The following is a 24,315-nucleotide window of genomic DNA, read 5'->3' as shown; positions in this document are numbered from 1 at the left end:
GACTTGTTAAATTGCCAACCTTCTAATAACAAAAACAAAAATGTTTATCTAGTTTCAATGCCTCCCCTTGGGGAGAATGGGACCAGAAAAAAGTTTTTTTTTTTTTTTTGCAAAGACAAATTTAATTAAAAAGTGCAGAAAAAGCTATGCCTAGACAAAGCTCAGTTGATACATGTGATACAAAGGTGTTAAGACAAAAGCTTGACAAAGTTCAGCTCATCTATAAAATTTGGTCAGTGAATGACATAAGGGTAGTGAGGTCTCGTATCAACATGTTTTGCCGTGAGGCTTCTGTAGATTTCATATGATGAGACGAAAACAATGTAGGCTAAATAGGTATGTAAGAAATTTACAAATATTATATATACGTAGATAAATATATACATTAGTCTAGACATACCTTATGTATCAGCAGAGCTTTGTCTAACCTTCGCTTTTTCTGCATTTCTTAAATAAATTTAACTTTGTTTTCCAAAAAAATACACTTTTTCTGGTGTAATCCTTCCCAAAATTAGTAGAAATTGAAACTAGATGTACATTTTTGTTTATCAACAATAACTGTTAAAGTGCATATATAGTTACATAGTAGGTCAGGTTGAAAAAAGTTCATCAAATTCAATCAGTAGGGAAATAAACATATCCCAGATATAAAACCCTATAAGACATAGTTGGTCCAGAGGAAGGCAGAAAAAAACCCTGGTACAGTTTGCTTCAACAGGGGGAAAAAATTCCTCCCTGATTCCATCAGGCAATCGGATGTTCCCTGGATCAGCGGTCTATGTTATCTTTACTTTAAAGCTTTAATACCCAGTTAAATTCTGTGCTTCTAGAAATCATCCAGCTTTTTCCTAAAACAATCTAAAGTACTTGGTAAAACTACTTCCTGAGGGAGCTGATTCAACATGTCCTCTTGCTCTTTGTAATGATCTTAAAGTGAATACTTGGGATGATAGTTCTCTATATGGACCATTTATATATTTATACAGGGTGATCATACACATGTATAAAACATATGTGTTTTTACGATTGCCACTAGTCCCAAAATCATACAGGCTACATTTTCATTGCAGCTCAAAATCGCAACTCCAGCTGCATATTTAATAATGGAAATTTCAAAACTGTGCACTCTAACTTTGAGCAAAACATCTAGTACCATACTAGGCCTTAAAGTTAGCTTGGAGTTTACTTTTGTGCTTGGTGCAGAATTGACTAAGCGACTGGGATCTACATTTGTTTAAAAGGAAACCAGCGTAATAACTATATTTTCTTATTTATTCTGACTCTTCAGTAAAGCAAAATATAAACAGCAATTGTATGTGGCATTGATTTTAATTTGAACAACAAGTTTCCTGTAAATTAGAATTCTGCAAAGAGTTATTTAATTTGGAGACCGAGGATCATTGTTTTTTTTTTCTTTGACCCAAGGGAAGTCGTAATACAAAATTAATTTTTAGAGAACCCCAAGATAAAACTTCGTGCTGAGCATTTTAAAAGCACGTTCACAAATAAACAAAGATAATTGGTGTGAACAAGTTGATGCACACCACATGCACCAAGCTTTTATCCAATTTTCTTTAAGTGATTAATGCTTTCTAATTCTGTAAATGTGACATGCCGCTCATCTCTAGCTCGCCAGAGGGAAAACAAAGTAAGAAAGCTTTTACCCTTGAAAAAAACAAATTGCCCTTCCTGGACCACTATCCTTCATAGAAGATGTGCTGGTGTTTTATTTACAACATACAACAGTGTTTTTTAATTTTTTCCCCCGTAATTGCTGTTTTAGGGGCAATTTCCAATTTTTGTTTCTATTGTTTTCATAGGGGTAATTTATCACGGCCCACCAACAGTTTAATTGAGGTGCCTTTTTTAGGAAATTGAAAAATTAATGTAATTTATAGTCGTATTGTTGAGACTGCAGCAAGTTCAGTCTTAATCCAGGCCCTTTGGAGTTCTTTGTTGTAAGAATGCACCTGTTTAAATATCTTCTTTTTTTTTGGAGATAATGAAGCAAAATTAATTTCCTCAGTACAGAGCGGCACATCTGTCTGCTATTAATCCTTTTAGTTCTGAAAAAGGCTTTAGACATTTTTTATATTTTTTTTTTTTATTTTTTAAAATTATACCGTTCTTCGACACAGTGTAGCAGTTCATCTTTTTTGCCCTTTTAAAGTACACCATATGGCCAAACATGTGGACACCAGATCATCACACCTATTTGAACCTGTTGGACTCTCACTCCAAAACCATCAGGATCAGTATGGAGTTGACAATAGTAGCTTCCAGTCTTCTGCAAGATCTGAACAAGAGAGTGTCAGTAGGAATTGGTAGATGTTCAGCCAACAGAGCATTAGTATGGTTAGGTCCTAATATTGGATGAAAAGACATGGCTTGTGATCAAGGTTCCAATAGGGTTGAGGTCAGTGTTGGCCACTTAAATTCTTCAAGTTCTTCCCCACCAAACACATTAAACTATATCTTTGTGGGACTGGCTTTGGACACATTTATGCTCAAAACAAACAAGTATATATATATATTGAAACCAAATAGCCTTCTTTAAACTGTTGCCACTAGGTTCCAAGACCAAAGTTGTTCTTGTATGCTGTGGCATTAACAGCACCCATCACTGGAAACATCTTCATTCAATGATTTAGTGGGGTGTCCACATATGATGGCCATTTGACATCTACATGAGGTTTGCCAGGGAAAAGAGGATATTTCCTCCTCTTGCTCTATCGTACTCCTTCAATAAAAAAAACATTCATTAAAGTATATGTAGGGCCCTGTTTCTTGATTGGTATCAATATGACAGAAAGCAAGGGGACATTCTAAGTTGTCGGCCAAACAATAGTTGAAAGAAAATTCTCTAAGGGGCCATCTATTCTCAGGATGGCTAGTATAAAAAGTTTAGTTTAATGGACATTTTCTCTAATTCTCTATTACTTTTTAGTGGATGATGTGAAGGGATATATCTCTAAAGCAAGGCGCAAACAGCAAAAAATACCTTTGTAGAACTGTTTAACCTTCTCTGCTCTAAAAAAACTGTACTTTGTTTATTTAGCTGTTTATCTGTGTAGATTGTAAATGTTGGTAATGGTTCATGCAAAAAATGGGCTGCGCTATGAAGAAATAAAATAAATGTATGCTTATTCAGCAAAAAGAATGAAATCTCAATCTCACAAGGAAGAAGTAAGGAATGTGTTAATTTTCAATACAACCCCTAAACTGTCAACAAAATGGTTTTAATCAGCCTGTGGCTCTCGCAGCAGTGGCCATCGTAAAATCTAATGAACCTGCATTTACTGTTGAACCCCCCCGAGTATTTTCATCAGTGTGTTGATTGTGAGGTGAAGAGTGGATTTAAAGATTTCTTTTTTTTGTGTCTGGGAGCACTAGGAGTGAAATAAAGTAACCCATTTTGAAAATGGACTGAAGCCAAAAACTGCATTAATTATAATAGACGTCCCTGGATCCAGGCATATTTCAAGCCTAACAATGACAAGGCTCGTGCAGTATTTCAGTCACCTGCAGCTGAGTATAGCTGCATGCTGTGTTAATCCTCTTTCGCACTGCAATGTCTGAACCTCTCAGAATTAATACATTAGATGGAATGCTGTTTTCACTTTCGCAGGTGTCTGAGCCAAGATAAAAGGTACCACACCTCACCAATGTGAGTAATATTAAAAAAAAACACCAAGTGAAAACACCACAAGGTGCCTATTACTTTTATAGGATGAAAAACCCTATATAGCGCTCATCCATAAAATTTGTATTTCTTTAACACAAGGGGACATTTGGGCAAAGGGTGCCATATGGTATAGAAGTCAGGTCTTTATTGGCAGTGGAAAAGGAAGAACGTCCACGGAGGAACAGAAATTTGGGTTTAAAGTGACTCTGTAGCATTTTTTAAGAAGCTCCAAACAGCAGCAAAACATTTTAAATTACTTGACCTGCTATCTGGCACCATATAGCTGCCCTACATTGAAGAGGGAAAAGTTATTGAAACATTTGAAGATGTCAGCGGCCTTGCCCCCATTGCAATTTGTGCTTCCTTCTACTACCCCCAACATCACTGCGTGATGAAACTAATGAGCTCAATGTGGAAATCCAGCAGTCAACACTCCTGGAAGTGTGAAATTTAGAAGATCTTTCAACAAGATCATGTTTGTGGAGGTCGGTGGGGCAGACAGTAAGTGGCGACTGTCAGCAATGCAAACAACAGGGTCTTGGAAGTTCCTTCGGGTGCAAAGTTCACTTTAGGGAACAAATATTCTACAAAAAAAGTGTGAAATTTTGCTCATACTGTAGACTGTTAGGAGAAGGGTGTGACAGAATTAGCATGGAGGATGATATTGCAGCACAGGAATAGAGATGAGCTCATCAGTCTGAGGCTAAATCTTTACTACACAATCACAGGCTTGGGAAAAGGAAGGTGACCAAGATATGGAGCAGAGAAAGATTAGCTGGATGACATGACTATAGCTACGTACACACTTCCAATTATTATCGTTGGAAAACGAACGATCCTGCACGATATCTACGAACGATCGTATAGCACCGATCCTGCACATAGAGATAACGACACGATCGTTCGTAGATATTGTACACACAACAGATATGATCGTTTGAGCGATAGAGGAACTATGTGAACGACAGGAAAGTGAACGAACGTTCGTTCATTACGCATGCTCNGCNCATGGACGATCAATGAACGACTGTACACACGAACGATGTTCAACGATCGTCGTCCAATCCGATCCGCCGGTCCGGTCGTTCGTTTCCAATGAGTTTCCTCGTTCGTCGGCGTCGTTGGTTACTTTTTTACGAACGATTTTTTGCCCAATCGATCGTTCGTTGTTCGATTGGAACGATAAAAATTGGAAGTGTGTACGCACCTTTAGCTGTGTAAATCCCAGGTGCAGATACACAGAACTTTAAATCCTTTGGACAGTTACCCAGTTCCCATGTATGTTGTTTAAACCGTGCACTCCAATTTTTGCTTAGGAGTTAGGAGTTGGACTTACATAGTACATACAGTCTGAAAAAAACACATGGGCCAAACAGATCCATAATGGCTAATGAGCTTTGGGGATTGTGATACAAATAGTTGGGTCTATAAATAGATATCAGTAACGTTGTACTGTAACCGCCACTCCGGACTAAATGCCAGCTGTTGCAGTATAACTGGATCCCACCCCGTAATTGGTTACACAGATGAGAAGACAGAAAGTCTCTTTAACTCCTCCCAAGAGTCCTCTTCTACTAGTTCCAGTAAGCTGTTCTAATCAGCAGCTGTGACTACGAATGACCTTCATAAATTCGCCTATAATTAATTCATGCGGCTTATAATTATTTCATCCATAAAATGTCACAGCTTTAGATATAGAGGTCATACATAACAAGTTTCTCAATTTGGATTTCCTTAAAAAAAAATAAAAAAAATAATATTCAACACCTATGTAAAAGAATCCTTGGGCATAATTCCCAGTTGGTATTCTATTTATTATGGCGTGTTCTAAATATATACTAAAACTCTTTGTTTCAAAGAATCTGGGCGAACAACATATGGATTTCATTGCATTTTTTGCAAAGCTATTAATCTGGCTGTCTCTAGTTTAAATACATTCTGAAACATAGAACAAAGTAGGAATTCTTAGTTGACTTTGACTATGCTTGCTGCTTCCTAGCCAATGCCTTAGATGTAAAAGCAATCCTTGACCAGGTAAATCGTATATATAGAAAGGGCAATGGTTTATTGGATTCATCAGTACTAATTTTGTTAAAGTATTCCCAGTATTTAAAAGGTTGAATTGTAGTATTTTGATTGAAGGCAATCTTTTCTCCCGAAACTCTGCACATCTACCAACCAAGAGTGTCAGTCTTCCAAAATCTGCTCCTTAAAGTACAGATTGTAGGTGAAGATCTGATTTTTAAATATGACAAGCAAGGCTGCAAAAATGTAGGTGTTGTATGGAGATATGTCAGAAATGTATTAATGCAGAAGTGTGAGGTTTCTTAACATTTCACTTTCCATTATGGTTCAAGTCAGGCTTTTGGCTTTCTTATTTTACAGCAGTGAAATGTTCCTTCCTACAATCCCAGCCCTGCACCCCCCTACAGGTTCTAGCTCCAGATGAAAGACATTCACTACATGTGATGTTATCAGAGACAGGACACTTTTATCGATCAAATAATAAATAAACGCCCTTGGAAATTAAGTACAGAGGCTTCTGAGAAGATACTACATGGCTTAACCTGCTGGGTATTTTTGCATAATAGAATTGTCAACTTTTCCAACACTGACCTTTTCGTTTTTTAACTAGGCAATTACCGGAAAATCTTCCCTAGAAATGTAAACTATAAAGGAACATTTTAGCTGTTGGATTTTAAAATGCTTGGCTGCCATCTAATACCTAAGGCCAGCTGTACCCTCATCTGGCAAAGACGGGAGCATTTTCTGGGAAAGAGTTCCTTCTGTGTATTCATTTTCAGACATATTGACTATCCCAAAGGCTTCCACCTGGTAAATAAAGCTTTCCTGAAAACCTGTAATCATCTCGGCTCTATTGTCTTCCCACCTGTCCAGTACATATTGATCACACAGCGGGACATTATCATTGTCTTAATTATCTTTGTGACCTGGGAGATAAAGGATGCTCCAATCTAACAGAAAATGAAGACATCAATGGCAGAGCTGATTTCTTGGGTGAAGTAAATTTAAAGAACAACTGCATCTGTGTGATAAAAATAAAAAATGATTACAGATTCCCCAAACCATTGTAGCTATAATGAACCTCTAAATTTAGCCTCTGTCCATTGTTGAATATTAAATAGTAAAATGCTGTCAACGAGTGAAAGAAATCTGTTTACTACTACAGCTGTTATTGTAAGTGGAACTGAATGTACAAATTATATAGAAAAATAAGCAGGCAGATTCTTTATTGCAGAAGGGGTAGGATGTGATTGCACTCTTATGGATGTACACAGGAATTATGTCATTCCAAGAAATCAAGATAAATAGAGATCCCAAACCCAAACTGGTAAAGATGTCAGCACTGGTGAAGAAATAAGGATCAGTGAGTTTTGCTAAAAAATTGCAAACAGCCAAGTATGTTTGTTTTATTGAAGAAGATAAACTGCCTGTCCCTTCTGCAATAAAGAACCTACCAGCTTGTGGTTTTCTATTTTTAGGTTTAGGTTTGCTTTAAATAATGCAATGCTGCTGAAACTACAACTTTATCAACTTTTATTTTAAAGTTTTCAAGTCTAAATGTAATAATATGCTGTAATGTAATAATTGCCACAAAAACAGTACTCTTTTCAATAAAATTCAGTTCTTGAGCCCCGGTCTAGTGAATTTACCTAGGCTAAGATGATGGCATCAGTCTGCTGTAGGCAGGATGAAACATTCCCTAAGGCTACGTACACACGTGCAATTATCGTTGGAAACGAACAATTAATGACTGATCGTCAGATATTAGTTAACAAAAAAGTGCACAACGACTGGCCAATGAACGAGGAATGACGCTGGAAAAGGAACGACCCTCCTGGTCGATCTGATTGTGCGATGATCGTTCCTCTGTCTATTGTGTGTACGGTCCTTCGGTGATCATGGATGGTTCTGCAGTACACTTTCTCCTGTACATGTCACTTCCTGCAACGTTCAAACGATCACATCTAGCGTGTGTACAATATTGGTGGATTAAATATGAACGATCGTATTGTTACAGCATGTACAGAATTGTGCAAATATGATCGTTCACAATAATCGTGCATAATTGTTGATCGGTCGTTAAACGTTTGTTTTCTAACAATAATTATTGCACGTTTGTATGTAGCCTAAGTCTCCATTATTTGTAGAAATCCACAAAGTGAAAGGCTGTAGCAGGGGTTGATGAGTATCAAACTTTTTTGGCCAAAGACAAGATCTGCACTGAGATGGCAATTCAGTCCTGGAAGTACATTGCCAAACATATATGATGCATGATATTTGTCATATGTAATTAGGAGTTGGAAATGTTTTTACACTTATCATAATATAACTACATCCAGACCCACTTTAATCTGTATTCTCCCTACTGTAGTACTGACAAATTTATAGCAGCAACCCCTTTTAAACAGGCCATTTTACCAACATCTACCACATGGCACCCCAGAGTGAGTTAGTACATTATTATTTTAGCAATGCCCCACTGTGCACCTGAATCTTGAGGGCATCCTCAAAAACAGACCCCCACCAGGATATCAGTTCAATGTGGGTGCTTTTTTGTCTGGAGGATAAGAGACATTATTTGGTGGTTAGATATTGGGATAAAGCAATAGATTCTCTTTAATACTCCAAAATCTGAGCAAGTGATTGCCATGAGCCACATACATTCCAGTACACATTGAGTTAACAGATGAATACATTCGCTGCAGCAGCATGTGCCAGCCCCCAAATACCAGCTAATCCTCGTTTTGTTCCTAGAACTGTATGATCAATAAAAAGTTGTTAGAGAATTATTTAGTACAAATAAAAGTTATAATGAGAATGGATTTTTCTCCTTGTGTGTACAGTTAGGAATTCATTCCACGTACAAAGCAGCCAGAAGAGCTCTAGAATCACCGTCAAACGTTTGGTAGAGAGATCAGCACTGCACTGTAAAAATAAATGATACTTATGTGTTCTGTTGGTTGTTTGATCCGATAAATGAGATAATTGGATGGAGCCTGGGGGGGCTAAGTCAGCCCCTGGCTTCCTATTTGTATTGGATGATCCAACAGAGAAATCTGGCTGCTATAATTCCTGACTCTCTTCTTAATTGTCCACATGGGTTACCTCTGTGTGTTCCAACTCCTCTGTTTACATTCTGCATGATAACAAAGCCATTATGGAGAGTGGGACCCCCCTTAAGAGAGATCTCCTCAATAAAACTCCCAAGAGATAGAAGATAATATGTGGTGGCAGGATAAGAGAGTGAAGAAGGTCGGTGAGGGTACCAAGACGATGCCTACTATACAATACATTTGGTTTCTACAAGATTGCTTTAGGTTAAGGTTTTTTTCTCATTTGAAGAATTTGCCTATATTACTTTTTCAGGTGTGTTAAATTACATTTCTTGCTGTCATACAAATTGTTAGGGTGCCTTTACTTTCAGATTTTAAACTACTCAGCGCCAAAATGGTTGAAGCTAAAAGTAACCCTGTTCAGAATACCATACTATCATTGACTTGCATTGAAAAGGAAGAATCACCATGGTACAGAGATAGCACCCAATAAGCAAATATTGCTTCCAATATGTTGATATATATTTGGTTTAATAAATAGTATATGGTTTGTATCTATCACATGTGTTCGTAAAAATGAATGACATACCATATTGATGTCCAGATTCTAGCACTGTTAAAAGAAGCTTGGGTTCAGATTGGACATTAGATCACCCAATAGCTTATCTTTGCCATGGCATTCCTAGAGATCAGGAACAATCTTTCCTTGGCATTCATTGAACGTCCTAAAACATTTTGTATTGAAAATTCATTTTTCATATCAGCGGCACAACAGAACGGAACGCGATTCCATGATTATTTTCCTTGCTTTTAATGAAGACGCAGCACACCACTTTGTTCAACTAATTTACGCGATAGATCAACCTATGCGTAATTTCCAAGTTTCACGACTGTCAACGAATTGTTAATGGGGACTAGGGAAATTGGCATGGTGCTGCTGGTAAAATAAAATGCCATGGTGATGCTGCCTTCTGGTGGTAACATCAGAATATTCTGTAATGACTGCTTCTTAGCAAATCTATGTAAAATTACCCAGATCTGGTCTAGAATTCTAAGATAACAGCATGCGTGCTTGAAGTTCAGGCATCTTGTGGCACCTCCAAGAACCTGTGTTAGCCTTTATGGGAATGGAACTACATAACCTTACAAGAAGTAGAAGAGCTACAAAGCCACAGTTGACACAGTTGGATGCGCTGTGGAGTATTTCTGAAGTCCAACAGCTGCCATAGAAAGAAAAATGGACAAGGGCTGTGGTTTCAGAGCATCTGTTGTGATTTTAAGATTGATTGCTCCACAACACCTATAGATGCAGGGGTGAATGAGAGTTTAGGGTTGATTAATGAAAGTTTTAAATGTAAATACTTTCATGCTGTCCTTGGTTACACCCCCTTAGACCCCAGGTCCTACGCATGGAGCCTGAACAATTATTATGGCCTGCCCCTTTCAATGCCAATCCCTGCACCATTCAACTGATTTTTTTTTTTTGAAAAGCAAGGGCTTTTGCATTTGATCATTTAATGTCTGGGGTGTGTCTTGGTAGTTTAATAGAAAAGCTTACTTTTACCTTGTGGTACACATAAGGCACTACAAGGTTACTACTACAAGGTTAGTTACTGAACATTAGCACTGTTGCAATCAACGTTTAGGTATCATTCACATGTTCATGTTGTGGTAACACCGTTCACTGAGAGCCATTATTCATTTTTATTGGAACACCAATACACTAGATGATTATTAATATTAATATTGCTAGATATTGAATATCAGAAAATATATGTTAAGATTCAAGCAACAGATGCATGAAAATGTAAATGCCTTTAAAGAAAGATATGGCATCTGGGTATCTTTTTAATATGTAAGCAATATTTACCGCATTTATTTATCAACCATACTTCACATGTTTTTTCAGCTGTTGCAGCAGCTTTTTATTTCATACTTTCTTGTGAGGTGAAATGATATTTTTGAGGATTTTCTGAATGACTGGCGAGAGGGCACTTAATTAGGACAATTTCAGAAATAGTGGACTTTAATTGGATTCACTCTCAAGCTACTTACTTTAAAAGCATCGCCAGTTCCACATGGCTGCATCCGATAGTGAAGTCAGCAGCAGGGGGAAGAAAGAAGGTGATGATGTTTGTAGTAACAGTCTACAATTATTTTGCCGGCTGCATTTAGCCTGGGTGTTCAGAAAAGTCACAGGCTTTGTTTAATCATTTGCTTTGCTTCTGAATAGGGGGACGGGGTCGTTAAGCAACAAAATTAGGAGAAAACAAACAGTAGTAGTGAAAACTCATCTCTTCTTCTTAAAGGGCCAATCATTCCAACACAGTGTATTCTATCATGGGTTACCCCAACACTCTACACCTCTTTTTACATGGAACCCCAAAACACCTGGCACTGCAAAAGCAAAACCATATAGGTTGTAGTACACTAAAATACACAGATGGTTCATACCTGCATTAAAAATAAATACATATTTATTTTATTGTTTGTTAAGGTATGCTGAGACCCATTTAAAAGTACCTTAACCAATGCAAAATGTAAATTGAACCTAAAGAAAAGTCTCTATCAGATTTATATCTGAATATCACCAATGGCTTCCTCTACTTTTCCCATCAGGTCCTCCTTAACATTAGGGCATGACATTGCTCACAGCTGAGGAAAATTTATTTAACTCATCGTTCAGTTCTGCTACTGATAACCCTCTCCAGGGACTTGCATGGTAAGACTCCAAGGCTATAAAGAACACAATGAATTATGAATTAACAGCGTGTTTCCTCTCTTTATAGGTGAAGGAATACCAGACTTTTAAGAACTGAACAGAACAAAAAAAGAGCTTCACTGAGATAAGATTCATTTAAGTTGTATTTCCTTTACCTAATAGGAGAAGTCTTAACCCTTTCATCAGCCTCAAGTCTACCAGACTTCATATATCTGAAACAAAAGAGTGTCTCTGTTTTCATACTTCTAGGGCAGTGTGGAAATAACGCAACCCTTCTGACTCCATATGGATCATCGGATGGCGGCATCAGACAGCTGGACCGCATAAGGGAAGTTGGGCCATCTGGTAGCCCTTATACTCGACACCAAAATAGATCTATACTGAATATTGTAAAGTTATCCAGTTATTGTAAAGTTATCCAGTTCTCCAGTTAACCAGAAATCGCATGTGCATAGGCTTCCAGTGATGTAACCAGAACTGGACTGAACCTGGAGCATTTCCTCCAGGGAATTCTATCTTTCTATTTATACTTGCTGTGTTTTTATTGGACAGCTTTGCCCTCCCTTTCTATCCATTTAACGGTGTTAGAAAAACAGAAGTAATTTGGTCTTGTATAGGTTCACTTCCTGAATTTGTCTGAATTTGCAAAACACTTGTCTTATACTAATCTGCATTTTTTCAGACATCCAAACACAATAGGCATTAAAAAATTAAACACATGATTTGCACATTTATAAATGTATTGCTTCAAATTAAACATTAAAACCAAAGTAAATCAGGTGAAAACTTGCAGCTTTTTTCCTGTTTGCTAGGTCCTAATCAGGACCTTACAGAAGCAAAAACATTCAGTACACGGAATTCAAATTAATGACGGGATGTGTCAAGACATCAGTTTTAAATTCATTAGTGACCAAATTTTTGTTGATAAGCCAGATGGTAATGGTCCTACACGTATGCGGTAATTACTGGAATCCGGCACGAACAGACTTGCGTTCTAAAAGATTAATGCCCGTCACATACTTTACTTAACTCTAACAACTGTTCCCATATTTTAGACATTTTAATTTAAGATGACCTCTGACAGGTGCTCTGCATGGCCAGCTTGTTAATAAAGCTGAAAAATACTTAGAAAAGGAAGTCAGAGAACTTTTATTTAGTTTTAAATGTGGGATATCTGGAGGGGTACTTGAAATTCCAGTTCAAATTGTTGGACAATTGGGAAATAAGGTCTGTACACAATTGCTGATATGGTCCTTATTCAAAGTGGACATTGACTCCTATTCATTTAAACCCTTAAGCTACGTACACACTTCCAATTATTATCGTTGGTAAACGAACGACGAACGATCCTGCACGATATCTGCGAACGATCGTATAGCACCGATCCTGTACATACAGATAACGACACGATCGTTCGTAGATATTGTACACACAATAGATGCGATCGTTTGAACGATACAGGAAGTTACGTGCACCGCAGGAACGTTCGTTCATCACGCATGCTCAGACCATGGACGATCAATGAACGATCGTACACACGAACGATGGTCAACGATCGTCGTCCAATCCAATCCGCCGGTCCGGTCGTTCATTTCCAACGACTTTCCTCATTCGTCGGCGTCGTTGGTTACTTTTTTTACGAACGGTTTTTGCCCAATCGATCGTTCGTTGTTCGTTCGTCGTTCATTTTGAACGATAAAAATTGGAAGTGTGTACGCAGCTTTAATGCTATTTAGTAACAATACTTACCTTACCCTGGTTCATGTATTGTAGAAACACTACCAGAAACATAATGAAGTGTTCATCACCTTGGTGTGGCAGACAGAAGTAAGGGGTAAGGTTTCTTTATTTTATTGTAGCATTTATTGATTTATGTTTAAATTTTAAATTTATATTTTTAAATGTTTATCTTTAAATTAGGGTTTTATTCCTGTCTAAGACCCCATTGGGGTCCCATTGCATTTTCCTGAAAGAATCACAGTGGCAGGAAAATAGAATAGGATAGAAAATCTCCCCAATGGGGTCTTTGACAGAAATAAAACCCTAATTTAAAATGTTACCTTCACTCCAGAAATAGGTTACAATTGGGCTTGAACTCATACCAGTACAGACAGGAAAATGTCTAATTCTAAAAAGGTACCTCTAATAGGTACAACACAGGGTTCACATTTCATTATTTTAACTCAGAAAATAACTGTTTAATATACCATGGGCCTTTGTCTGAAACACTGTTCATCTGTTCACTTGTCCAGTCATTCCTTGATTCATTTTCCAATACATCAGGTCCAGCAGATTTCCAGTCTTTGCTCATTTGCTGATATGGCTAACCACTGCAGAGTAGAATATTATATGTAACACGTATTGCATATAAATGAAGCCTTGCCTGGAATATTGAGTCATGCAGGTAATTACAAAGGAAATTCTTTAAGAGAACGGTATAGCTTTCTTCCCCTATTAGCAGATCCACAGAAAATCCAGACACTTTTAGATTGAGCGGTTAGAAATATCCATAAAACTATCGTACATTACATACAGTACAGGGGGGTGCTGGTCCAGGAAAAAGTGTGTAAATTCAACCTGGCAGAGGAATTGTAAGCAGGGAAGATCGCAGTGGCAGCTATCCGAGTATGAGGTAAGCTGTAGATATTGTTTTTATTGATTAAATCAAACATTTCTCCGCAGGGAAAAAGCTGGAGCTACTTAGAGAATTCACTACAGATCAGAAATGGACACCAACAAGCTGTGCCGTGTGACTCTGGCTGACAACAAATTCATCTTATGTGTCAATATAAATGATGAGTTATATTGAGAATGAAAGGACTGTGTTGTGACACCTTAGACACTAAGAAGTCCATATATATATATTGTTTTTTTATCCTTAATAATCCTTTCTTCCCTTAAACCATTGTAAATCTTCCAAGGGGCTCCAGGGTGTTAACATTTACATTTTTCTTAAAGCCTCTCTGAGTTTTTATTGTTAAGTACTTATTTTCTGATACTAAAATAAAACATATGTATACTAATTGTATAGAAAATTTTACTGTATTGTAGAAGGCTGTTCACACAGGAAAATAAATACTCACCTTGCAAAGCAAATGTGCACTGAGCTTAGTAAATATGGCTAAGCCAGGAACAAAATGTGAAGCTTCTAGATCTAACATGTAGCGGCTACATTTCTTTTTTCAGACTGTATTTTTTTATCTTGTATTCCTGTTAATAACACACATGTCCTAGGTTTTACTTATTCTTACCTATTGTATTTACTAAGGAGCAAAGTTGCCACTCTAGGAAAGGGAGTGTGTTATATTTCTAACATGGGGTGGTTTTCTGTAGTTCACAGAGCTAAACTACAAATGGTTGATAAGATTCTTGGGATTTAAATGCAGAGGCAGGATCAAGCGTTCATGTGCAGGTCCTGGTGGCTGGCACCTTGCCAGCCATTCTGCTGCTCGCACTGGAACGGTGGTTCTTTTTTTTGTTGCATTATTGAACAGAGATAACAAATCATGTGAAAAATATTGTAAAAAATACAGTTTGTTTTTTATTGCATGTTTTCTTCTAGTAAATCAACCCCAATGAATCAAGAAAAGGAACATTACATTTATTTCCTATATTTCCCCAAACTTGCACTACAGAATTTCAAAAGAAGGATAGCTCGTTGGTGGTAAGTCTTTGGCCTTCAAATATTTTTTTCTTCTAAGATATTTTCGCCTACATTGCCCTTTGATATAACACAAATTAGATTTCTGGATACCATCCATTATATCCACCACAGTGAACACAGTAAAGCTGTGTCATTTCCAAAAGCAACAAAAAGCAAACCGCTAAATCTGATGATATAAGAGCATCGCTGAAGGCATAAAACAGCAAGAGAGGAGCAACGGATCTTTCTAAAGAGCAAAGCGACTCAATAGCTTTCAGTGTCTGACCTTTGCCATGGTGGGTTTGGCTGTAGAAGTTTTGGGACGAAGTTTAAAAAGTTTCACATTGTATGTTTTTAATGGCCTTCTGTATTGGATCTTCTGTGCTTCAACTATTACGACCCTATTGCCACTAGCAAAGATCTAAAGTAAAAGCACCCCATGGAAGAAGATTTATACTTACTTGTCTGGTGGGTGGTGGATCATAATAATGTATCATGATGGATCACTAAACGAAGTTGGGGGACCACTGTACTTCCAGTAGATTTTGCCAGAGACCATCGCGATCATTCATCTTGGGCAACAATTATCTAGCATGTGTACGTAGCCTAAATCTTCCTCCATACCAGCCTCTTTGGCCAGTCGAATTTAGATTAAGACATAGCAAGTCAATATTTTTGAGCTAATAGGCAGCTAGAAGGAAAAGGGAGAGAACAGATGTAATCATTCTGCTACTCCTTCATAACACAACCACAATTGGGGATAGGGTGGTGACCAAGGTGTACTTGTTTAACCCCAATAGAGTAAAGTATGGTATCCAACATGGCTGAGTTGTCTAAGGGGAAGTATAAAATGTAGAATTGGCTGGGCAAAAACTTAAAATCTTTTGGAAGGTAAAACAGCTCCATAAAATCTATCAAACATTATTTCTCCTGGTTATTTAGCTATTTATCCAGCTTTTACCCTTAAGCCCCAAAAAGCTGATACAAGCGATATAGATCCCACATAATTCTATTTATTCCACTTGGATTAAATGTGCTACATTTTCCCTAATTGATATTAAAAATGTAATGAATTAATAGTTAAATAAGAACGATAGGATTTTTAAGCCATGTATAGCAACATATGTGAAATGTGGCAGATGGTCCTATTATATGTAGGGTAGCATGCCCACCTCCTTCCTTATCAGGGGTCTGCAGCTCAACAAATGACTAGTGCAATTAATCTGAATGTGTTATGTGTTTCATGCAACAAGAGCCATATCCCAGGCAATAGTCCAGATGATAAGAAGGAAAACAGAATATCATATGCCTGGTTATTGGTAGCATTGCTACACACATACTATTTAACATTCAAAGGCTCACAATGTCCCTATCCATCTTCTTCACTGAAGGGTGGGGGGCGGGAGGTTTATAGATCAGTAGGTGATGAATTAAATTCTTCTATAGGTTCCCCTCGGTTTTCATGGAAAAATACTATAGTGTTTTATCAAACACCAAGATTAGACGCTTTTGAAAAAAAATGAGAACTCTAAACTGCAAGTAGTATCACAATCATAATAGTATTGAATATATTGGTTTGTACTATTGGAATAGAGAAAAGACGGTGCAGCATCTGGCGACTAGGAAAGAGCTCATTTAGACCAGAATGTGGATATGGTAATAGTGTAAGCCAGGCACTGATTAGTGGAGAAAATAGATTAAAAACCCCAACAAATGAAAAAATAAAGAGTGGAAAGGAGCACTAAGGAATGATCTCTGACCTGTTGTGGAAAATGACTTTTGATTTAGCATTTGGTGACACTAGAATATTGTTATTGGTAAAATAAAGCATCTTCCGTTGAAGTCTTCTCACTGAGGTATAGCCTCGAAAATTTGTGCATATCTGATTGTCAAAACTTGCACCATCTTCTTCAAAGCAACCTGTAATGTGTAAAGTCAATCTAATCTGAATGATTCCTGAGCCAGTAATAATTGGGTGTAGACATTGGTCCATATGCACACTGACAATCAGCAAATGAGGTCTACAACAATGGATTTAGACAATTGGCTTTTGTTTGTGTGCCTTTGTGATGACAAGCTTTATTTAAAGCCCTCTGTTCTCTGTCTTTTAAAAAACAAATTGAAAGAAAATGTATTAATGGATAGAATATAACATACAGAGCTCCAGCTGCATAATTGGGCAAAAATTTAAAAGCAGTTAGATTTCTTCAGGCAAAAACTGGCATTTTGGAGATGTTTTGCAAGTAAGCAAATAAAATTGAGTTTTAAGGCCATTTTAGTTGTGTCCTCCACGCAGTGCCATCAGTGAATTTATGCTAATGCCAGAGTCAATGACTTTATCTGGTCACTAAAGGATGTTTGACTCCCCTACAACCTCCATCTGTTGCCTCAAGCATTGTTGTTTAACTTCTTTTTGTTAGCTGTATGGCCCCCTGGAGAGGCAGGTCCTCTTTAGGACCTTCCCGCTTAAACATATCAATTGATGAGTGACTACATTTGGAGAATGCCCACTGTTCATTTGTTCTTATACTGAATAGAAAGCTGGGATAATAGAAGATAATGGCATCTGTTGCTCCATGGGGCAACCCCAGCCTTTGTTTAGTTGTAACCCTAAAATTCCTTGTCATCAATATAAGTGATGAAGGTTTTATGCCAATAAATATTGTGTAAATCCACAAAATGATTATTTGCCTATTATATGCTCATATTTTAAAGCCTTTGATAAACCAGTGTATAGAGCAGCAAAATATATTTCAGATTAATCAAAGGGCACCCTATGTAAGGAGTAGGAGAGAAGATATTCTCAATCAGAGGTTCATGGCACCCTAGGGTTCCTCCATTGTTAATAGGGGTTGCTCAAAGTGTGGCTTCTTGACCTCCTGTTTCATGATCCCTGTATAGATCTGGAACCAAGACCACTTGATAGAGCCAATTGCATGACTTTAATGAGGTTATAAAAGAAGGGATATTTTACCCACCACTGTAATGGGGCATTCCGTTCACTGACTTCTAATTAAGGAGTTTTTCTCCATTACCTTCAACAAATTTAACTTCAACAAAGATTCCCCAAGACCTCAGGGGTATAAAAGGTTAAGATAGGCTGGTCTAAAATATTAGAAGTTATTGTTATAGATATTTGGTATCTTTGTTAGAGTTATTATTACCTACAACTCAAAATCAAGCTCAATCAAGCTATATTCCAGCAGCAAAGATGCAGAAGCCTACAGCTGGAAGGTAATACAGACTTGTCAGTGCTAACGCCACACTGTTACATGGTTCTCAATGGTCCCATAAACAGCTTTTGATTTTCCCATAAATCTTGGCTACAGATTCTATTGCCCATCTGGGGGTTTGCTGATACTTAAAACTCAAAGACTCTCCATGACCCTGCAAAGGGAATTCATGCCATTAGCTTCATTTATTAAGCACATGTTGTAAATGTACCAACTAAAGATATGGGGAATTTAATTAAAAAAATAAGAAGAAATGATTTTTACAGATGTTCTGTTGTTACACCTCTCTAGCTAACATGCCAATAAATACTCCTCATATCAGCTACGTTAGCACGATGCACAGCAGCACAGTGGGCAGCAATAAAGAACATAAAACAGATGCTGGGACTTGTCACTGTTGATTTATCCAACAACATGCACCAGTAAACCTAACAGGATTTCAAGGCAAATTCTATAAAATCTCACAACTTGTTACATTTACTTGTTACACATGATGCCCACGGACATATTGTAATGTATTATAAATAAAGTATCTGGCATCTAGGAAGGAATTGCAGGTCTTTATGGAATAATTAAGTCGGATGCATAAAAGTGTCCAAAGATAGCGCCATTTGTGTTCCTTATCACAACCACTTGGATTTGACCTTATTTTTTAATGCTGGTGCGAACCATAAAATAAATAATCCTTTTGGTTACTTAAGCTAAATAAGAAGGAAGTATACTTTAGGCTCTTTTTAGACATAAGACCCAATATGAAATGCTAAATGATGTCTAGTAATGTACAAAGAAATCAGAATTCAAGTTTATGAAAGTTTCTAAATGTTAATGCTTTGTTCAACTTTTCTGAATTATTTCTGAAATGCAGCTAGGCTGTGTATACATTAATAACCACACTTCTTTTTTCTGTTGCTTTGGACTGGCCACACATAGGAGAGTTGGATCACTTCTCCTAAATTCAATACAAAGGTTTGGATATTCAGTTGACCAACATGTCAACTTGATCACTGCTCCAATCAACAGGGCTGATTAGGAAGTAAATGCCCTATTGATTGGAGCAGCGTTCAGGAGGTATGTTGGAGCACTACCGAGTCAGGCAGTAAATTACCCAGACAACTAGCAGCTATTACCATGAGGACCCAATGAAAAAGAATTGAATTTGTTGCCTACAGCCACAAACCTATCCCTGTGATGTTTTAACATGAACAGAAATTACATTTTGGTAATTCCAAGTATTTATGGCATTTTGACAGATTATACAACATGGGCTAAGACCTGATTGCATGCTTGAAGATAGAGAATTAAGAATTGTATACATGTTGTCATTGGGGGACCGAAACAATACTCAACCTCCCAATCATACAGAGATAATAATACCACTGACAGATGAAATGCTATTGGGCTGATTTAGGGAAACCGCTGATAGAAACATTGCCTCAAAAGTAGAGCAATCAATCAACTTTCAAGAAACCAAACTCCATAAAGCACACCACCAACCCTGCTATATATCCAACCTCCAACTTAATTACAACCTGCTGTGTTGAGTGGCCTGGAGAGAAGAGATACTTTGCCAGATTTAATTAAACTAACACTGAAAGCAAAAGAAATGCACATTTTGTATACAATTGACATACAACTGATTTGGCATTCCTAGGCTTCTTCGTTCAGCCAGTGGGTTAAAAAGAATGCATTATTCAATTTCCAGTCTTGGAAAGCACAAGCTCCCAAACAGATGCATCAGTGGGAAGCTGCCAAGCAGAGAAAGTTTCATGTTATTCTTCTACCTATAGCGAGATTTCTTGTGGGAACCTCCTACAAACTCTTCATTCTTCTAAAACCCAATCTGTTTTTTAGGGGAAAGAACATAAATGTGCAAGGAGTGCAAGGAGTTACAGGGACACAAATGTTTTATTTTTATTCAGGTGGTCAAGCAGCCCTCTTGATGGCATTAGATGACAATTTCAGATTCAGGCAGCACAAGAGTTTTTTTCCATCAGAATGCATTGTATTAGGTGCTTGCAGTGCTGCATAGACTATAATAGAGCTTGGTGCGCTGTCCATTCAGCACCACAATCCGAAACCTAGATCTAGGCTGATGGGGATCTGCAGGCTGTGCTGGGACTTTTAGTTCATTAAAAGATATGTCAGCACATCTGATTTATTGCTGATTGTATTGACCATTCTGTTTTGTTATCACCTCTTAAGCAGTGCCCAATCTTTCTATGGAGATCCTGCATTCATTCATTCATTCATTCTGCTGTTACTTTGTAACTCTGCCCATCTAAGCATTGGCATGGATGGCCACACTGGGTGGTGGTATTGTTCACTGACAGCAGGGTTGTCTCACACTGACTGCCAGCTTTGTGGAATCTTTAGATAAAGCGGTATAGGATGATGGTGCTTCTTCAGTAGTGTAGACCTGAGAATGCTGGGAGTAGTAGTCATACTACAGCTGGAGAGCCGAAGCAAAGGCTCAGCCTGTACATCCCTTTGCAGAAACTCATTACCATTGCACAGCACGTTTACAGCAGAAAGACATTAAACCCTCCATTCAAATGCCTTCTACTAGCACAGGCACACATCATGCAACTTCCAGAGAACCCCCAACCGACCCTTCCTGCAATGACACCCCCACATTCCCAATATTAAATCCTATAAACCTTGTATTGGTGGCTTCAAGAATAAAGCAGTACACTCAGCATGGATAACCTGCAGGATAAAGTGCAGCCATCCATAGTAACTCCAAGGAAATTGCTGGATCTTTTCTTATCCAGCTAAATATCCCAATGCAATAGGTTACTGCACATCATCACTGCTACAGCTACAACTGTGATCATGTGTCCTAAAACAATTCACAACCATTCCTATCTGATACAGCAAATCACAAATGTGACAATGTGTTTTACAGCAATCCACAGCTATAGCAATGTATCAGTCTGTTACACTAATGCATAGCTTTAATAGGACAATCTGAGTATTGTACCTATGTATTACAGCATGTGACAGCACCTGTATCTCCAGAACTGTACAAGGGAACCTATAGATCACAGCACTTCATAGTGGTAGTAGGCTAAACTGTGTATGTCAAAGCAATATCAAATTCTAGTAATGCACATTTATATTACAAGCACACATTTATATTGGTATAGCAATATAAAATTATAGTATTGCACCTATGCATTACAGTATACTACTAATAAAATACTTATATATGTTATTCCAATATAAAACTGTAGTACTGTGCTTGTATATTACAGCATTTTATAGTAGGGGTATGGTACTTATATATGGAATAGTAATACAGGATTATAGTATTGCACCTATGCATTACAGTATACTACTAATAAAATACCTATATAAGTTATACCAATAAAAAAACTGTAGTACTGTACCTGTATATTACAGTATTGCATAGCAGGGGTAGGGTACTTATTTATGTTATAGTAATATAGAAGTGGTGTACCTATACCATATAGCATTTCATAGTATGCAGTATGGTAAGGCATAGGGAACTGTAGCATGTGCATGTACATTACAGCATATCATAGAAGAAGCAGGGTACCTTTATATGGTATAGCAATTTAGAACTGTAGTACTGTGCCTGTATATTACAATATTTCATAGCAGCAGATAGCTGCCTATACATGGTATAGCAATATAAACTATATTAGTTTACCTATGCATTACAGCATGTCATAGTAGTTTATTATAGAGATATAGAACTGTAGCACTGTATCTGTATATTACAAAATTAAATAGTAGCAGAAGGGTATCTATTTATGGTATAGCAATTTAAAACTATATGAGTGTACCCATGCATTACAGAATGGCATAGTAGTATAATATAGTAATATAGAACTGTAGCACTGTGCCTGTATATTACAATATTTCATAGTAGCAGATGGGTGCCTATACATGGTATAGCAATATAAAACTATATTAGTGTACCTATGCATTACAACATGTCATATACATAGTAGTAGATTATATTAATATAGAACTGTAGTACTGTGCCTGTATATTACAGCATATAAGAGTAGTAGGGTATCTGTATACCTTACAGCCATATAGAACTCATCTAGTATACCTGTAAATCACAGTAATTTATATATAGTTGGGTAACTATATGCTACAACAATTTGAAGCTATATCAGATTAACTATATGTTAAAGGAGCTCATATCAGTTGAAGCCTATAGGGTGCATCCAATTACAGCTGTATCGCTATATATTACAGTTCACAACTATGGGAAAGTGCCTAAAGCCTGAGGATAAGGCTATGGAGGGGAATGCATAATTTTCTGCACACATGTGATTATTTACTACTATATATAAGCCATCAAGTCCCATTAAACCTCCAGGGACCAGCTTTAAATAATTCATCCCATACTTGCTGCAGGTGCAAGGTATAGGTTTGTTAATATTTATATGCTGTATCAGTACCTGCAAAAATACAGCTACAGCCCAGCAGGCTAAGGAAAAAAAGTATTGCAAAATGAACATAGCTGCATGGAGAGAAGCAACCTTGCTGGATCCAGGATAGAGAGTAAAATATGTTACTTACCAGCTTGTGATAGATGAGAGCCCAGAAATGTCAAAAGCATGACAATTCCCAGCTTTGGCAGTGAGTACAATCCAATGCATCCCTCCATATTTTAACATGCACCTCTGAAGGCTGGTACCCTGAGCCTTGGCACCTTCATGCAGAACCCAGGTTTAGGTTAGACTGCAGCTTGTCTTAGTAGCAGGCAAAGTTAATTCACCCCAACACAGCACAATCCAATAGATCCAACTCACTCAAAGCTCAAGATTCTACAGTAACCATCCAAAAAAATATCAAAAATAAGATATTAAATAGATCCAAAAATCCTAGAGAGAATTAAATCCTTGGGAAAGGTCATCTATGTAGTTAGTTCCATATCGAGCTTGAAAAAAAAAGCCAAAAAAAGCAAAAATGTAAAATAGAAAAATCCCAGGCTAATAGGTTCCACTATTTTCTTGGGAGATCTGGTTAAAAAAGCATTCACTTGTTACAAGAGAGGTCCAGCAGCAGTGTATGTGAGCTTGGAGTCAGATGTGTGTATCCATTGATCTGGAGATGTGGAGGGGCTGGGAATGAAAATGTGGAAATGGGAAGAGAGATTGAGGAATGGGATTCTAATGAGGATTGCAGTGAAGAATAGGACAGACTTTGCAATGCACAGGCTTTGTTCAGTGCCACTGTGTCCGAAAGGATAAACAGGAGTGCCCTCTATGGGTGAAGACAAAGAACTGTCTCAGCTTTGACAGATGCTGGATCCTGCAAAAATTACACTCAAGTTTGACATGATATTTTAATGGGAGATTTATGTTTAACCCTTCTTATTTTTATATTTTATGTTGTGGTTTTTATTAAGCATCATTTCACCGGCAGGTTTTATTTTTTCTTTATTTGTAAACTCCAACTAGATGCTATTTAGTTTACCAATGCACTCTGCATCCTAAAAACTGTCTTTAGAATTAATACAGATATTATTTTACCTTGGGATTTGTTTAACCCTTCTTATTTTTTTATTATATGTTGTGCTTTTTAATATGCATCATTTCATCTGCAGGTTTTATTTTTTCTTTATTTGTAAACTCTAACTAGATGCCATTTAGTTTGCCAATGCACTTTGCACCCCAAATAACTGTCATTAGAACACAAATAATATTTTAATTTGAGATTTGTTTAACCCTACTTATTTTTTTATTATTTGTTGTGCTTTTTAATAATAACATCACCCACAGGTTTTATTTTTTATTTATTTTTAAACTCTAACTAGATGCTATTTAGTTTGCCAATGCACTTTGCATCCTAAATAACTGTCATTAGAATTAATACAAATATTATTTTAACTTGTTCCTATTCCTGTGTGTGTCAGCTGCATGTCATGTCTGCTTCCTGATTGTCACAGCATTGAAAAAAGATCATGGCAG

General features: G+C 37.3%; 1 protein-coding gene across 1 annotated transcript in view; it reads right to left on the bottom strand.

The window, feature by feature from the left end:
• Positions 1–23,509, bottom strand: part of DCC (DCC netrin 1 receptor) — a 420,583-nt gene extending 397,074 nt beyond the window's left edge. Inside the window, exon 1 of the mRNA XM_072413974.1 lies at positions 22,922–23,509. Coding sequence (XP_072270075.1) covers positions 22,922–23,009 — 88 coding nt within the window. The 5' untranslated portion in view covers positions 23,010–23,509. The remainder of the gene's footprint in view (positions 1–22,921) is intronic.
• Between the last annotated feature and the right edge of the window lie 806 nt (positions 23,510–24,315).

Source organism: Pyxicephalus adspersus, chromosome 6 (assembly GCF_032062135.1).
Source record: "Pyxicephalus adspersus chromosome 6, UCB_Pads_2.0, whole genome shotgun sequence".
In the NCBI taxonomy this organism is placed as follows: domain Eukaryota; kingdom Metazoa; phylum Chordata; class Amphibia; order Anura; family Pyxicephalidae; genus Pyxicephalus; species Pyxicephalus adspersus.
This window is presented reverse-complemented; position numbering and strand designations above follow the sequence as displayed.